General features: G+C 41.5%; 1 protein-coding gene across 1 annotated transcript in view; it reads left to right on the top strand.

Annotated features, from left to right (window-relative positions):
• Positions 1 to 16,971, top strand: part of LOC122993879 — a 158,516-nt gene that overhangs the window by 65,393 nt on the left and 76,152 nt on the right. The window contains exon 4 of the mRNA XM_044368322.1: positions 11,102 to 12,916. Within this exon, the coding sequence (XP_044224257.1) occupies positions 11,393 to 12,916 (1,524 nt within the window). The 5' untranslated portion in view covers positions 11,102 to 11,392. The remainder of the gene's footprint in view (positions 1 to 11,101; positions 12,917 to 16,971) is intronic.

The following is a 16,971-nucleotide window of genomic DNA, read 5'->3' as shown; positions in this document are numbered from 1 at the left end:
GCTGAAATGTCAGCCAGTGTGTTGAAAAGATCAGATAGCTTTTTGATGTTGCACATGCAGCCAGGTGGAAGAGGAAGAGAGACAGGCTTGATAGGAATCAGGTGTAATTTCGGTAACTGCTTTGGCAGCTGATGACTCACCATTCGGAAAACGCAGGCTGAGCACCTACCTATGAAGACATTGGCTCCGACCAGATGAGCTGCCTGACACACAAAAAAACATCCCCTGACCTTTTTGCATGAAAATCATTGAAGCTGATCAGCTCCTTCAACTTCTCAGCAGAGAAACAGCACAGGGGCTTAAAGGTGGAGAGATTTCAGATGTTGTTATAGGTCAGTGACATAATAATAATTTGTGGTGGGTGTATGATGTCAGAACTGGGATCATCCACGCTGAGTAGAGCATTGTCTTTTGTTTTTCTATCAAAAGATATAAGATTTCACCTCAGTACTGGTCTTCATAACTTAGAGTCAGACTATGTTTGAGATAAAATTCAACTTCACTTTCATATAAAATACTGTATCCAAAATAGATATAACCATAGACAAATGTAAGTTTAAAAACATGTTTTCTGGAAATTTCTTTAGGGTGTTAATACAGGACTTCCAGGACTTCCTTGCAGCTTCCCCTTCTTACCTTTGACAGCATTTGAGTTTTAGTTTTAGACTAAAGGAAGGGGCACACAGTATGGTTGCTGGGACGATTACAGTTATGATTTGGACGTCACAAAAGATGGGAGCAAGTTAGACTAAGGTCATCCCAGTATGGTTAGTTTTGACTATCTGTAGAGATAAAATCATACAGTATGTGGTGTATATGGATTTTAATTGTTCTCCTTCTGATCAAACCACTTCCTGTCATTGAGATCATTTTAAACATGGATTTGTACTGAACTGGAATTAATGTCACTTAGTGGAAGAAATAACAATTAAAAAATGGTCAGGTCACCTCACTTTTATGAACTTTCCTTTTGCAGCTCCTCATCCATGAACTCATTCCAATTTAGCATTCTTTCTTCAACTTTAATATTCAAGACAGACAGTAAAGGAATGTGTGAGAATTTGTTTTTGTGGGATTTGGGTTGTTGCCTCGCTATGCGCCTAATCTGATAAATAAGGTTTAGATCTGAGAAATGTTGGATGTACAGTCATACACAAAACACACACACACACACATAAAGCAGTAAAGACTATGCATCAGAAACACTATGTGGAATACACACAAGTTTATTAGCACAATGATAACTTGGACCGCACAGTGACACAGATTACTGACAAATCAACAGATACAGTTTTCAAAAGGCAATCGACTGAGTGAGAGAAACCCAGAACATCCTCAAGCATATTAAACATGAATAAAGGCCAGTCCACATGTATTGATCAGTGACAGCAGAAACACAGTGGTTTATATTTAATGTGCATCAGTAATGCTGTGATTCAAGTACTCCTATCGATCTGCAAATGGCGCTTGATCTCTGAGGACAGAACAGACCCAAAACTTTGCCCCGTGCTTGTTTGTGAACCACGTGCACAGCTGTTGTGTTCACCGTTGTTGGTTGATATGTAAGTCGATGTGAAGCAGGAGATGTTCAATGAATGCGACACTTTCAGTGTATTTTGGAGTCACTTAAACACTGAATACTGACCTTTGTGTCTTTCTGATGATCCACCTGCTTAGTTACAAATGTTGGGGTGACAAATATACATATATTCGAGTGACCTGAAAGTTTGAGTAAAATTAAGTAGCTTTGCAGATTTTTTTTTTAAAATGAATGCAGCAAATGCTTGGCATGGTTTAAATTGCTGGCTTCTTACCAATAATGCATAGACTTTGTTATTTGTGCGTAATTTATAGTTTAAAAGGTCTGAATGATGAGCAGGATTTAGCTGTAAATCACAGGCCTTCAGTGGGTCAGTGCTGTCACTATTGGTTTATCCACACACTCTTATCCAGCACTTTACCTTACGACCAGACAAATCAGACTGAAAACTACTTGAATCCTCGCCAAGGCAGTAAAATATGGGCCACAAATGTTGTCCCTGTCGTGACCCACTGGCACGTCTCCTGGCATTGTGATTCTCTGGACTGTCTCCTGTCAAGATTTATTTGATCTTTATGGCACCTCTCACAGTTTATATACTGTAGCCTAAGATAAAGCAGCAGCAGTGGGAGAGAAGCTCGCATTGCAGTACATGGTAGAGATGGAGCCGGCTGCAACAGCATCAAACTTATCCTGGTCATAAAGTAAGTGGAGTGGAGTTTCCTCATCTCTAAATTAAAATGGGTCGCACCACACAATTACACAGTGATTAGTTAAATATTAATATAACTTCCAGGTTTAACTGTTGCATAGCTAATGGAATCAAATGACAAAACTAATGTTAGCTTACTAATATGAGTTAGAATTAAAAGTAAAAGAGATAATATGGAATATGGTTGACACATCTGACTTTACACTTGATAAAAAACTGTTTAATGATTATGAAAAGTGGGCAGATCTTAAATTACATATTACAAAAATAACACAGTACACTTCAAATTACAGTTAAATGACTAGATAACGTCAGCTGGGTTAGCATAACTGGATATTTCCCGCTCATGCAAAACTGTAGGAATACTACTAACTCTAAACAAGCTAAGACATTTTAAACAAGTTTCAATGGTGCAACCTGATTTAGTAAATCACTAGTTTGAAACTAGTGAGTTATGCACTTAGGAAGGACTTTAAATAAATTTAAATAAATTATGAATAGCTGGTACAGTCCAGTCCTGTATCTTAATGTAAAATGGCACTTAACAAGACTTTGTTCTCTCATCTCATGTTTGCTGTTTTCAGTGCACATACTGCATTTTGATATGCAGTGTTCTTGCTGGATGTTCTACAAACCTCTGACTCTTGCCATTTAATGTAACCCCATTGATCTAGCTGAAAGCCAAATCCAAAGCCTTCTGTCGCTGTCTTTTTAGACCTAATCTCACAAATAGGCAAACAGCCACCCATAAGTGGACTGAATTTCACAGCTCTTACACCATGCAAAATTCATTCTACTGTTTTTTACTGTAAACCCGGACACATTGTTTACCTACTGTTGTTTCTTTCTTCATCCTCCACAAACCCCCAGCTGCTGGGGAATCATCTTATGTCTGTAGGCTGGCGCTATATGCTCTCCCAAGGGAGGTTAGAACCTCCTGTCAGTATATCAGTAAGGCTGAGATGAGGACAAGGTTGGAGACACAGGTGAAGCAGGTATTCATACATTAACAGACGAAAGCCTCTGCTGCTTTTCTGCCACCTCACACACTGACAGGTCTGCTTTTATCTGCCAAGGTTCAAGGCGAGGCCGGAGCTGCTTTACGGCACTTTGCACTTAAAAACTACCCGGTCGATCTTCCGAGGCGGGCCCAGCCTCCCCTCCCTCTGCCCTTCCACACCTCCCATCCTCTTCTCACACATGCTTACACACCCACAACCTTTCCACCAAACTTCCCTTCTTTTCTTACTTCTCCGTCTCTTTTCAGTGGCTCGCCTTTGTTACTCCATGCATAATTCTTTTGGGGTGGCAGCTTCTTCTCCTCACTCCTGGTGTGAGAGAGCGCTCCCTTTCTTCTCTTTGACTTCACTGCGTCCAGAGAGACAGTCCCCAGAGCTTTCTTTATTTTTCTTACTAGCACAGATATAAGTGGTATGGAGAGGATGTCTTTGTGTGTGTGTGTGTGTGTGTGTGTGTGTGTGTGTGTTCAGGGATGTTTGGAGTATGCAGGTTTTTGTGTGCGTCTTCATGAATGTGCATTTGAGAGGGTGGATGAATGTGGCTTTGAGAGTCCAGGCATTTTTTTTTGTGCGTGTGCGTAAGTAAATAAAGAAATGCTTTTTCTGGAGAACGTTTTGTCAACAGGACTTGAAGTCACACGTTGTGTGTTTGTTTGTTCATTGTTGTGGAGAGGGTGAGCGTGGGCATGCTGCAGTGCTGACGCGCATCTCTGTGTTTGCCTGTTCGACAGGAGGGTTACCGGGAGAAAAAGAAGATAGACAGCAAGCAACGAGGTGAATCGTAATTAAAATTTCTATTCTCGTTAAGTTGGTGACAGCTCGCGATCGATGGAAAGGATCTGTCTCCAATACTAACGAACCAAAAGATCATTTGAGTTTTAAGTGGGATGGGACCAGTAAGGGAAAATTAATTAAGATATTTATGACCCCAATTAATCAGTTCACTGAGAAACTCGCTGTAGGTCTACTGAACTTACAAAGAAATACAGTACAGTTGCAATCTTGTGGTCTTAAACTCTTTGAGAATATACCTCAACTATACATTTTCTGAAATTCTAATTAGGAAGTGAGAGCTTCCTGGAGCAACCAACTGTATCAACCTATCATCTTTATTTACTCTACTTGAAATCATGGTACTGGATGTAATGGCTACGGGTGAAATCCCCGTCCTGATCCTTGCTGGTTCCACAAGGATGAAAACAACAATTTCAGCATATTACATTATATAAAACTCTAATGAGGAAATATGAGCTCCCTTGTGCTTCAAACCGTAGCACCCAATTATCTTCACTTACTGCTGTACAGGCCGATGCACCCAGGGTAATGACATAACAATAGCTCTCCCTAAAGGTGCCCAACACAATGTGAAGGGCTGCGACACGGATCAATACGTTCCAGAAATGCCTTAAAGGACCAGTGTGTAGGATTTAGTGGCATCTAGCGGTGAGGTTGCAGATTGCAACCAAATGAATACAACCCCCCCCCCCTTTTCCAACTGGGTAGGACAACCTACAGTGGTTACAAAACTAGTGAAAAATACGAAAGGCCCTCTCTAGAGCCAGTGTTTGATTTGTCTGTTCTGGGCTACTATAGAAAGATACCAGTGCAACATGGCTCTGTGGAAGAGGACCCACTCAATTCTTATTTTCAGGTGATTATACACTAATTAAAACATACTTATGAATATTATATTCCACATCTGCCAAGTCTGTTCTGCTAGATGCCACTAAACTCTACACACTGAAACTTTAACAACCTTTACTCTCCTCAGAGTAAAACTGTGGCCTTGACAATGGTGTCAAAAATAAAAGAATCGAGGAACAAAAGCATTTTTATTCCTAATTTGGTGCCTCAAAGAAAACCTCAATTTCAGAACCTCACACATGAAATGTTATAAATTTGTGCTCAGCTGGGGATGGTGCCATGTTGATATTCTGCCCTGCATCCCGCCACCTGCCCCAGGCTTGTTAACAAGGTGCCCGTGGCAATGATTGCCTGGCCATCAAACTCCCAGCTGATAAGTTCCTCTGGGAGGGAGAGGAGCTCTGTCATTGAATTCACCCCGATCAGCTCCTCATGCTGTACATTCGAGATAACACGCGACCAAACCTGGACTCACATCCTCCATAATCGCTGCTGTGACGTTTATATATGTCTTATTCGATAAAATCATTCCAGCATTTTGCAGTTAAGCCTATGTAACCACTGGATAAATCCTGCCCACTGTATTTTATCATTTGATGACTAGATTTATATGCACAATTATGGTACTGTAGCCTGTTGTCAAGATGGTAGCCAGCGAGACACCTGTCAAATCCAATGTTGCAAGGCCGAGGAGGCTGATTGATTGAAGCTTCAGAGTGCACAGAGGGTGAGGGACGTAGTGACAGGCCTGTGATTGACACAGATGAGAGAGAGGAAAAGGGGATAGGAGCAAGCAGCGGACAGGATACTAAAACAATAGCGAGTTAAAGGGAGGGGATAGAAGGAGATTTAGGGAGATAGATAGACTGAGAAAGAGACAGGTGGTGAGTGGGAGAGGTGGGAAATGGAGGAGGGGGAGGGGTGGATAATCTTTTTTTTCCTTTTCTGTTCATCAAAAGGGTTTGCTTAGAGAAAACGGAAGGAAAGAAGCTGAGGACATTGAGGAGAAGATGAGAGAGAAAGAGGGTGAAAAGTATTCCAGGAGGAACATCCCAACTTCAGTCATGCCCCAGCGAATGTGCTGACAGGGTCTGTCTGTACTACAGCAGAGCAAGTGTCATACACCCAGACAAACCACACCGCACTGCACAGGACAAGATGAGACTGGTACTACTTAACCCAATACACACAAGTTTAACAAAATATATAAACACAAAACATATTTTTAGTTTGCTAGTTCTGTCCAAAGAAAAATGTAATTTAAAAGGGCATTACTGATATTACACATGAAGTTCAGTTTAAATAATAAGTATACTATTCAACCTGTAAAAACACGTGTTCTGAAAATAACCCCGATGATGTCTTCACAGTTACCTCAGATTGAGGCTTGAGGCTTTTTAACTGAATGCCTGTGTTACAGATTTGGGATGAGTTTGAAAGATGTGGGCATTTACCAGGCACGGGCATGTCTGGTAAAAGAGGCTATTGATTGATGGATTGATTTTATTTGACAATTTCATTTTAAAAAACCCCAGCCTTGCCAAGGAATTGAGTGTTTACGAAAAAGGAAAAGTCAGGATAACACAAAAAAACCCCTAAGGCTTATTTCCATTGTGGTCGATTTGGGGATTGGGGTGTGTGCAGTGGAGGGGTCAAGATGGCAGATCTAACATGGCAAGAATAACACAAAAACATTAAACAAAGCAATAATATAATACAATAAAATTCAATACAACCAACACCTGTACCTACACTGTGACTCAGCAAGTTATTTACTGTACATCAGAAATCTCTACCTCAGTGCTTCGTTGGACAATGCCTGGCCAATTCTTAAGCGTCAGCTTGAAACCTCCCAAGATGCTTATGATTTAAAGATTTTCTGGCAATCTATTCCACAGATTTACTGCCATGTACAGAAAAGTTTTCTTCCCTAGGATACTCCTAAACCTCGGAGGAGCAATTGAGGGACAGCACATGCACAATCTTATGTACAATGCACAACTCGATCTGAGAGACTCTTTCCTGTATTTTCAACCACCCAAGGCTCTCAAAATGAGAAGGGTCAAGGTGAGTTCTCATGGGTAGATTCAGTATAACCCTAACTACCTTGTTTTGAGAAGTCTGAAGTCTGTTTTTAAGGTACGAAATTAGGTCATTGTACCATGAACAGCAGGCATAGTCAAAGTAAGGCTGGACAAGAGCTCCTGCCAGGGTCACTATTGCTTTCCTGTCAAGAAATTTTGAAATTCTGGCTAAGAAGCATGTTCTTTGATTGACACTGGTGAGTGCCTTTTCAGCCCCACTCCTGACATATTACTATCCTGCACACAGCCAAAGTAATTGACTGACTCCTTAGCTGCAAGCATAGTGTCATTAACAACAACAGTATGGATTCCAATTTTCCTAAATGGAGTGACAGCTTGTTATCTGTCACCTACCTGCTGACATTAAGAAGTTCTCTGTGTCCTTTCAACTATGTTTTTTATCTTTATTAAACCAGTACTGCAGAGTCATCTGCATATAAAGAGAGTTCACATGAATTGACAGACTTCACGTCATTTATAAATAAGAGGAAAAAGAGTGGTCCAAGTACACTCCCTTGTGGGACCCCACACTTTACAGACCTAGAATGAGACATTACACCAACAACATCTACCACCTGCCTCCTATCTTTTAGATAAGCTCTAACCCATTTAACTGCTACATTGATAAAACCAATGGCTTTCAGTTTAGACAATAAAATTGTATCAACTGTATCAACTGCCTTCTGTAGATCTAACATCGTCATACCACAGAAATTCCCTTTGTCTACCTCTTTCCTGATGTAGTCAGTTAAATACAATAAACAGGTGTCGGTGGAGTGGGATTTTCGAAAGCCAGACTGAAAATCATACAGTAAATTTTGTGAGGACAGGAAGTTGTCAATCTGATTAAAAAGGATCCTCTCAATGATCTTATACAGAGTACACAACATAGAAACAGGCCTACAGTGTCTGTGATCAAGTATACACCCTTTCTTTTTGAGAGGAATCACTCTAGCAAGTTTAAGATTACTGGGGAGAAGACCTTGTTCAATAGACTAATTTACAATATGGGTAACACATGGAGTTATGATTTCAACTGCATCTCTTAAGTATCCAACTGGAATATTATCAAAACCAGTTGCTTTGGAGCAGTTGAGCTTGTTGAGCATCTCAAGTGAGAGAGAAGCCATCAGCTTGAACCCCTTGCTGACAGTAGTGCTGATGGACATGTCTCTCCCCGTATTGTCCTGTCTGGCCTGGAATCTTTTCAACTAGTCTGCTGGCAAGTGTTGTAAAATAATTACTGAGACTGTCCACCACCTACTTCTTATCTGTTGTAACCTGTTCTCAATGCTTAAACTGATGTTATCGGTTTTTGTTTTCATCCTTTTAATGGAGCCAAGTTGCTTGAGAGATTTCCATAGCTTACCTGTGTCATTACTATGTTCAACAATCTTCTCCTTAAAAATAAGCCTTTTTGGTACTATCCATTAATCTTCTCACTTCATTCCTTAACCTTTTGTATTCTGCCCAACTCTGATCATCCCTGTTTTTCCTTTATTTAAAATATTATTATTAATGTTTACTTCTCTTCTCTTAATAGCCTCCAGAATATCACCATTCATTCAGGGCTCTGTCCTGTCTTTTATTCTTACCTCTCTTAATGGGGCCAGTTTGTCTATAGCTTCTAAAAACATACATTTAAAAGAACACCGTGCTTTATCCCTGTCAGTACAATGCAATACAAGAGACCAGTTCATTTTACTCAGACAATGGATGAATGCTTATTTGCCATAATTTTTCAGAGACCTAATTGTTGTAGAGTTATGGCAGTTCAGCACATTTTTCTTAATCTTCCTTGTACAGAAAACAAAAGAAAGGTCACTCAACCCATTATGTAAAACACCACTATTTGCTATCCTAGCCTTGTCGGACACTAAAACAAGGTCAATAATAGTTTGAATGGAGAACAAACGCGTGTCGGTTTATTAATCAGTTGGTGAGGACCAAACAGGCGAGAGAAATTAATTAGAGCCTTTTACCCCGAAAGATCTGTCTTCCTAATGTCATTATTAAAATCACCAGTTATGATCACTCCAGATTTAACAAAGTCCTCAAACTTAGTACAAACCTGTTCCAAAAGCTCAAAAAAGTTTCTCTGATTGGAGTGCCCTGGTGGCTGGGTGGTTGCTGCATACCCTGCGTGGCCACAATGTCCCTGGTTCGATTGTAGCTGGGGACCTTTGTTGCATGTCATGTCCATCTCTCTCTCCCCTTGTTTCCTGTCTTACACTTTGCTGTCCAATGGAGGCAAAAATGCCCCCCCCCCAAAAAAAAATCTTTAAAAAAAAAGTTTCTCATATCAGGAGGCCTGTAACAAGTTCCAACTAAAACAAGCTTGCTGCTCGGCAAAAGAACATCTAGCTGCACTGCTTCAATATTGTCATCGATTAGGTCTTCTCTCTGATTAAAACAAATATCCACTCTTATATAAACACACACTCCTTCTCCTTTTCGATTACAGTCTTTCCTGACTAAAACATAATTCTCAATTTCAATTTCAGTGTCTTTAATTGAGTTATCCAGCCAAGACTCACTAATGCATAGAAGTCCTAAACGGTTCCTTTGCAGATTAGTCGTATCTTGTTGATCTTGGGCAGAAGGATTCTGATAATCAAATGAAGTAGGTGCAGTCCTCTCTCGGATAAAAGCGATTCTACACATCCGAAGGCGTCTGTACCAAGGGCAGATGTGGTCCCCGTTTTTCGTCCTGTCCCACGACATACTCCCTGTGGGATGCCATTGCTCCCACTAGGCCCGGTTCTGGTCCTCCTCTCTCAGCGTTCTCCAGCACTCTTCCTCCCAGGTGATCAGCCAGCATGGAAGTGTGTTCAGTCCCATCTCCCCTAGCCTCCTTGGCGACGAGACGACCCCAACATAATGTCACCGGGCCAAGGCATTAATGTATATGCCCCTATAATAGCAGGCAGATGGATATAATTAGATGGTTGGTTTGGTTGGTTTGACATACAGGGATACAGGAAAGTCTCGAGGCGAGCTTTCTTTCCATAGCCAAAATGTTTATTGGCTATGTTATTGTGAAGGGACAACTGAACATAATTGTTTTGTAATAGCTTCACTATGAAAGTACTAGAATGAGTATCTAAAAAGTTTATCCATAGATTAAAAATGTGAACAACACACCAAACTTTCCAGACTTTCCAGCCACCATTTAGCCATGCCCCCTAATATTGAGTTGCATCATGGGAAATGTAGGAACTAGTGTTTTTGGAGCTTGACCCATTTTAGGGACTAAAAGTCAGAATATCTCAGCCTCTTTTGCTTATTTGTGCTTTTGTTCTATGAATTACACACACACATGCCCGTCTTTCTCAGCACACATAATAATAATAATAAAATATGTTTTATGTTAATGCAATCTGGCAAACAGTCACATTATTGACTTGTCAGATGCGTAGGCTGATGTTATTGAAATACTACTGAAGTGCGCCTGTTCTTATCTTAAAACAAGCACACTGATTGATATCTGACATTTTGATTTTTGGCGTAGGATTTCCATTAAGGCTCAAGTGCATGAGAGACACACTGAAAGCGCGAATCAGAAGCGTGAGAGCTGAGGAACCTTTTCAGATTGCTCAAGGCACTGTGTACAACAAAGTGCATCTGCATCTATGGCTTGCATCTGTATTGACATTCTAACTGACTGATCAAAGCACAATGTTAATCCAGCTAATTAATCACGCATCAAAGTGATATGAAGCTAGTTTCATATCGCGGCTGCTCCCTTTCTGCACTGCAGTCAGAAATCCTTGACAGTCGTTCTCATTAATAAGTGCTCAGAGCATTTTCTAATAGTATTATCCTATCTAATTCTGTGTAAAATAATATGATGATAACTTTGTCCCCGTCTATCTAATAGATGTGAGAAAAAACACTTGGGTCATTATGAAGGTATAAATGGATGTGTGTTGTGGGCCTTAAAAGCCCTCTGTGCTTGTGAAATTGTGATTGCTGCTCTGTTAAAAGGTCTGTCCTGCCTGCTTGTCTGTGAGCTCTCCTACCTGTCTATGCCGCTCCGCTTTTAATTAACGCAGCGCAATGATTAAAGTTTTAACTTAATTATCTTTATCTTTTCTCTCAGGGTGTTCAACCCTCCATGGGAAACTGAATGAGACGCTTCGCAAGAGGAGTGGGAAAAAACCAGCAAAGAGAGGCTTGGTGAGATAGAGGAAGATATTAGGTGGTGTGAAAAAAAAGAGAGAAGGAGTGATTGACACCTGCCCTCCAGCTCAGTGTGAAGGGCACAGAATGAAAGAGTGAGAGGAGGGGCACGAAAAGAGGGAAAACAGAAGAGAGAATGAAGACAACCGGAAAACAAGGCCTGCCTCACAGCAAACCTTGCTCAAATTAGGACATCTCACCACAAGACAAGATGATTACAAGAAATCTGCTCCTATTGGTTTCCCTGTGCCTGTCGGAGGGGCTGGCAGGAGGTGCCTTGGCCAGTAAGATTGTACGAAGGAGAGGAGTGAGTGGTTCGCACATGGTGAAACTAGGGGAGAGCAGAGCTGCGGACCAATGGGATGCAAGCGTGGACGCCAACGCAATGCCTGTGGTGACTCTTAGAAACCTGATTAGTCACGAGCAGGCGGGTGACACTGGACCATTTTCCTACTCCAAAATATTGCAGAATCATGCCGCTCCATCAGTAGCCAACAAAGAGAGGCAAGCGTTCAAGCCCAAGCGTGAGGTCGATTCTGTCAATAAAAAAGAAGTGACTCAGCACATTTTATCCAATAACAAGGAGTTAAGCCCTGATGTAAAGAAAGTTAAGAACAATACTAAGAATGTTGAGACCACTACCAAAATAGGTAGGTCAGAGAAAACATTTACAATCCATCACAAGCCAGATCTACATTCCAATAAAACCAGGTTTAAATCAGGTTCGAGATCCAGGGCCAGACCTGATTTGAGTGTCCACACTACAGGTGTGCCAGGAAAAGGATTCAGCATAGACTCAAACCGAAAACTCAACCTCACTGGCAGCTATGGGGTTCTGAAACTGCTGTCGAAAGAGAACCTCGTTAGGATCGTCAATTCCCAGATGCAGAGTGTTCCCAGCCTGAGCTTTCCAAGCAAGGGCAGCCGGAGCAGGAAGAGAGATTTGATTGACGTTAATCATGGACAGTTAGAGGCTCTGAAAGTGCAGAGACAAGATATGGCTGTCACTCAGTCTCACACTGGATTTGATAATCAGACTGCATTTCCTTATGTAAGCCCAGCCACTACTCCAGATCTTAATCGAGACCAGAGCGCTGACACTCGTATTAATCCACTAAATGATGTCAACCCAGCTTTAAGTAGGCAGGATAACTTGGCGATGCAGGCTTCAGACAGTGGTGATAGCAAGAGCAAACATCATGTCCGCTTACTGTCAACACCTCGCAGCGAGGTCAGTCTCAGCCCCGAGAAAGAAGTAATGATCAGCCAAACAGAACCACCATTTACATTGACAAAACATCTTCCACTGTATGTTCCCTCTGAAACAAATGATTCTCCTCCTTCAGTGCTGACAATGCAACCCCTGGGAGTAAGACCGGGGAACAGAGCAGCAGAATCCCATAGAGACCCATTAACAGAGTCAGTTCATACTGCTCAAACAGAACTCACTACAGCTCAGTACCCTGCAGATGAAGACAACAAACTTGTCAACAGCAGTCATGTCCTGAGGCTCCAGCCAGTTCCTGAATGGAGTCACAATACAAAAGACGCCGGGATACAAGCTGTCGATCCAGAAAATGGGAAGGGCCTTGTGTTTGAAGAAGAGGTGGAAGAGGAGTCGCGTAATCGTATGGAAGTGAAGGGGTCACGCTCTCGCAGCAGGAGGAGCTGGATCTGGAACCAGTTCTTTGTGATTGAAGAATACGCCGGGCCTGAACCTGTGCTCATCGGACGGGTAAGTAAAAAGAAAAACGTCATTCATCATTTACAAGGGCTATGAACTATTTTATGAATGTTTTATGAATATTTAAGACACTGTTACAAGTCTCTTACATGGCTTATTTAACCTCAGGTCCTTCTCTCAGGTACACATCTTATAAAAAGAAGCGCTTAGCATAATTTAACCCCACAGTCACGCTCTGAGTTTTTTTGTGCATTGTTATAAATCTGCAATTGGAATTGATTTACATTGCTTCAGTGCGATGTGGTGCCTTCCAGGTAGCCGTAAAAACTTCAATGAATCAATGGTGCGCTGAGGCGCAACAAAGGCCCCAGATCCTGTATGCCCAAGGGGCTAGTCATGATCACTACCAATCTGCACCCGCCAATGGGAATTGACATATCCTGGAGAATTAATAGCTTTACTTTTTCCTTCCACCATTGATCCTCACCCCAAGGCAGAAAGCAAGAGTAGTCCGAGTGTTCCCTCATTTCCCTGTAGGTCAGCCCTGTCAGCTCTCCTCCCACATGGTCAGAGGTCTGCAAGGTCCCGCTAATGCTATTTCATTTGGACTGATTTACACTTGGTTTGACAGGATTTATCATCGTATTCTCCCCCAGCACAACACACAGAGGGCTGTAGTCCTATTGCTCTGCTCTGTAATTTATTACAATCATTGACTGGGCATGTCTCACCCCCAGCGCCTGACATCTCCCTCCTCTTTTGAAAGAGTGAGCAGATTAGCGTGGAGGAGGTCACGTTGACTGGACAGAAGGTGTCTCGGAGCCACGCACTGTAATGGCTGCTCTCTCAGTCCTCAGCATGCGCCAACTGTCTCGGTACCCAGCTGCGGTAGATGAGCTAATTTATAAGCCTGTGTGGCCAGTTTGCTGAGCAAATGAATAGTAATGATCCCTGTGTGACTGCTGCAGGCTGTTGAAAACCACGAAGTAAGAAGTTGGTGTGCGTATGTGTGAGTGTAGAGGTAGGGCTTGTGGTTAAGAGCTTCAGCTCAGTGGGAGGTGTCTCGCGCTCGATAGACGAAAAGGCACAATTTGCTTTGTGTTTTTAGATTTTACAGGTGTACACAGATGGACAGGACCCTGCAGCCTTTATGGACAGCCTCCCTGAGTCAGCCGATGATTAGCTAACATTTAATTTAGCTGTTTTTACCTTTGCACTATGACTAATGATGGTCAAAACTGAATGCTATGAAGCACTGTTAGTGGCCATGGAGAAGATGCAAGAGCTAGCGGTCCAGCTTACAGATGGCACTGCGTGTAAAGCCATTAGTGCCAATCTGCTGTGTCAAGCAGGTATTTATGCCAGCACATTGTACGGCACTCAAGGAGGGAACAACGCCAGACCACACACACATGCCCATATGATAGTGCTGACACTTGGAGTACACCCAGAAAGCTATTGTGAGAGTGTGTATGTGTGCTGGGCCAGAGATGCGTACGATTAGTACCCTACTGTATTAGACAGTGACGGCACACACATGAATAATGCTCTTATAGATCTTAATACGCTTATGAATTTTTAATCTCCTGCTCTGCTCTGGTGTAGGCCAATGCTATAGGTAGAGAGATCAATGCAGACAGGCTGCCTTGTTTTTTTCCCCTATCAGGGACCTGATTGTGCTTTAATAGGGAGAGAGCTGAGATGGAGAGTGTGAAGAAATTGACTGTACAGGCCAGAACAGCTCCACCTGCCAGATCCAACGCAGTCCAAAAACAGGCTCAATCGGCTACAAACACGGCTGCCTGTGACTCATAAAACGTGTCTCTCCTTCAGTTGGCTATACTGTTCTCGTGCACACACTCAGACACATAAAACATATCCATGTGCATGTACATCTGAAGGTGTGATCCTGTATTTAAATGCGGGCCCTCTTTAAAAATCTGCCCTCTTACACTGTTTCATGCTGGTTTTTTTATGTGATCTGGGACAGTTCAGTCGGGATAAATCTCTACTAAAGCTGAAAACAAGAGCCAAGACTCTAATCTGTGATGTCAATGGGAGACAAAGGCTCTGCTGCTAAACTGATAATGAATTAGGGGCCAACTTTGTGGACACAGTGACAGCACCCAGTGTAATTTTCCGGGGATATTTATAAGCACTTTCTCTGGTTTCAAACTGTTGGAAGCACAAAAAACAAAAGATACACAAAAAACAAAAAGCATTTGGTATTAAATCTATGAGTCGAAAGCTGTCCATTCACTGTTGTTGCCCTTGAATTTTTTTTATATCGTCAAAGATCTAAGTTCTTCTTTTCTGTGGTATGTTGTTTTGAGAGAATTGTTCAGGTTCACAACAGTTGCCAAAAAGGTCAAGAAATATATTCTGAGTAGTGGATTGTCTGACTCAGTTTTCTGCTCTCTATCAACACACTCTCTCTCTATCTCTCTCTTACACACACACACACACACACACACACACACACACACACACAACCTCATACACAGAGCTACGCACACAAACACATACATGCTCATGCACACACACACACACACACATACGCGCGCGCAGACTCACAGACGATGCTGTGTTACTATATTTTCTCACGCTGGAGAGTGTCTGCCCCATGATAATTGTGAATTTAATTGATGCTGTCACATGGTCTGTAACGGGGTTTCAAGTGATTGCAGAGGCAGATTTTTCTTTTCTTGAGGAGAAAAGGCGCCTCAGCAGAGCTGGGATTAAGAAAAAAACACCCTTTCTGATTAGCTTTTTTTCCCCCCCTCACTCTCCTCTTGAAATGCAAACTCCCTAACACCCATGTGGGCAGAAAACGTGACATATATAGTAGTTTCTTCCTCTCTATGAGGAAATTCCATCGTCTCCATCTTGCCCTGTTTCACCTTTATAACAGCTTAAGTGTGTGAGCTCCCTAGCAAGTCGGCAGATACGCATGTGTAATTCACTAGTGCATCAGGAAATGGACCTAGGCGATCATTGTCATTAGCATATCATTAACATCAGCACGGACATACATAATTCATAGTAAGTGAAATATGCCTGTATTACACAATTAACATGATTGTCTTTGCCACACATGACACTAACATTACAGCACAGTATGAATATAAAACAAGCAGATATCAATGTGAAACAGTAATTAAATACTTTGAGTTTCTGACACATCAAACTAGAAGTGTATTCTTAGCTTTCTTGTTATGTTTAATCATTCATTAACATTCATTGCTGAAAATTGCACTGCAAATTGCTGTTAAAAGATTCTTCCAGCCTGAGGGCATCTAAAGATATATAAATAACACAGTTATTGACCGTTCTGTTATTGATAACTCCTGCGCCTCTGTGCGTTGCCTCTGGGTGCAACGTGTGCACACATGATATTGCGAAAGCACTCGTAGGAAGTCGACAGAGTGATGCAAGGATGAGAAGGAGACTGTCACATAAAGTTAAGCGGTGGTGTGTGCATGCACGTTTTTCTCTGATGCTGACTGGAGGAGAGACCATTCCTCATTGGCTGTGGTGAAAGTTAAATTTACTTGAGTACAAATTTGATTGTATTTCCTCCAGAATCTCGAGTTCATCCTACTTAATACTTTTACTTCACTGCATTTCAGAAGGATATACTGTTCCTTTTACTCCACTACATTTATTTCACAGTTATAGTTAGTTGTTACTTTACAGATTTTACATAGAAAACATGGTTAACAACAAAAATATGAAGCAAATATACAATGCTGCATTACCAATTACATGTTTACATGTTTCAATTCTCAATTGAAAGAACAGTTACTCTTCTTCCTCTATGAAATGTCAGAAAATAGTAAAAAATGACCAACAGTCCACAACTATATATAAATAGTATACTATCACAGAAGACTAAGAAAATCAACAAATATTCATATTTGGAACCAGACGGGAATGTCAGACCAGTGAATTTTTGCTTAGAAATTGACTTAAAATGTGAATTGATGATCAAAAATGTTGCTAATTCATTTTCTGTCAATCTACTAATGGATATATGTATGATAATATTTTTGTCCACTGTTATCACCCATTGAAGGAATAGTTTGACACTTTGGGTAATACACTTA

Source organism: Thunnus albacares, chromosome 12 (assembly GCF_914725855.1).
Source record: "Thunnus albacares chromosome 12, fThuAlb1.1, whole genome shotgun sequence".
Taxonomy (NCBI): Eukaryota; Metazoa; Chordata; class Actinopteri; order Scombriformes; family Scombridae; genus Thunnus; species Thunnus albacares.
This window is presented reverse-complemented; position numbering and strand designations above follow the sequence as displayed.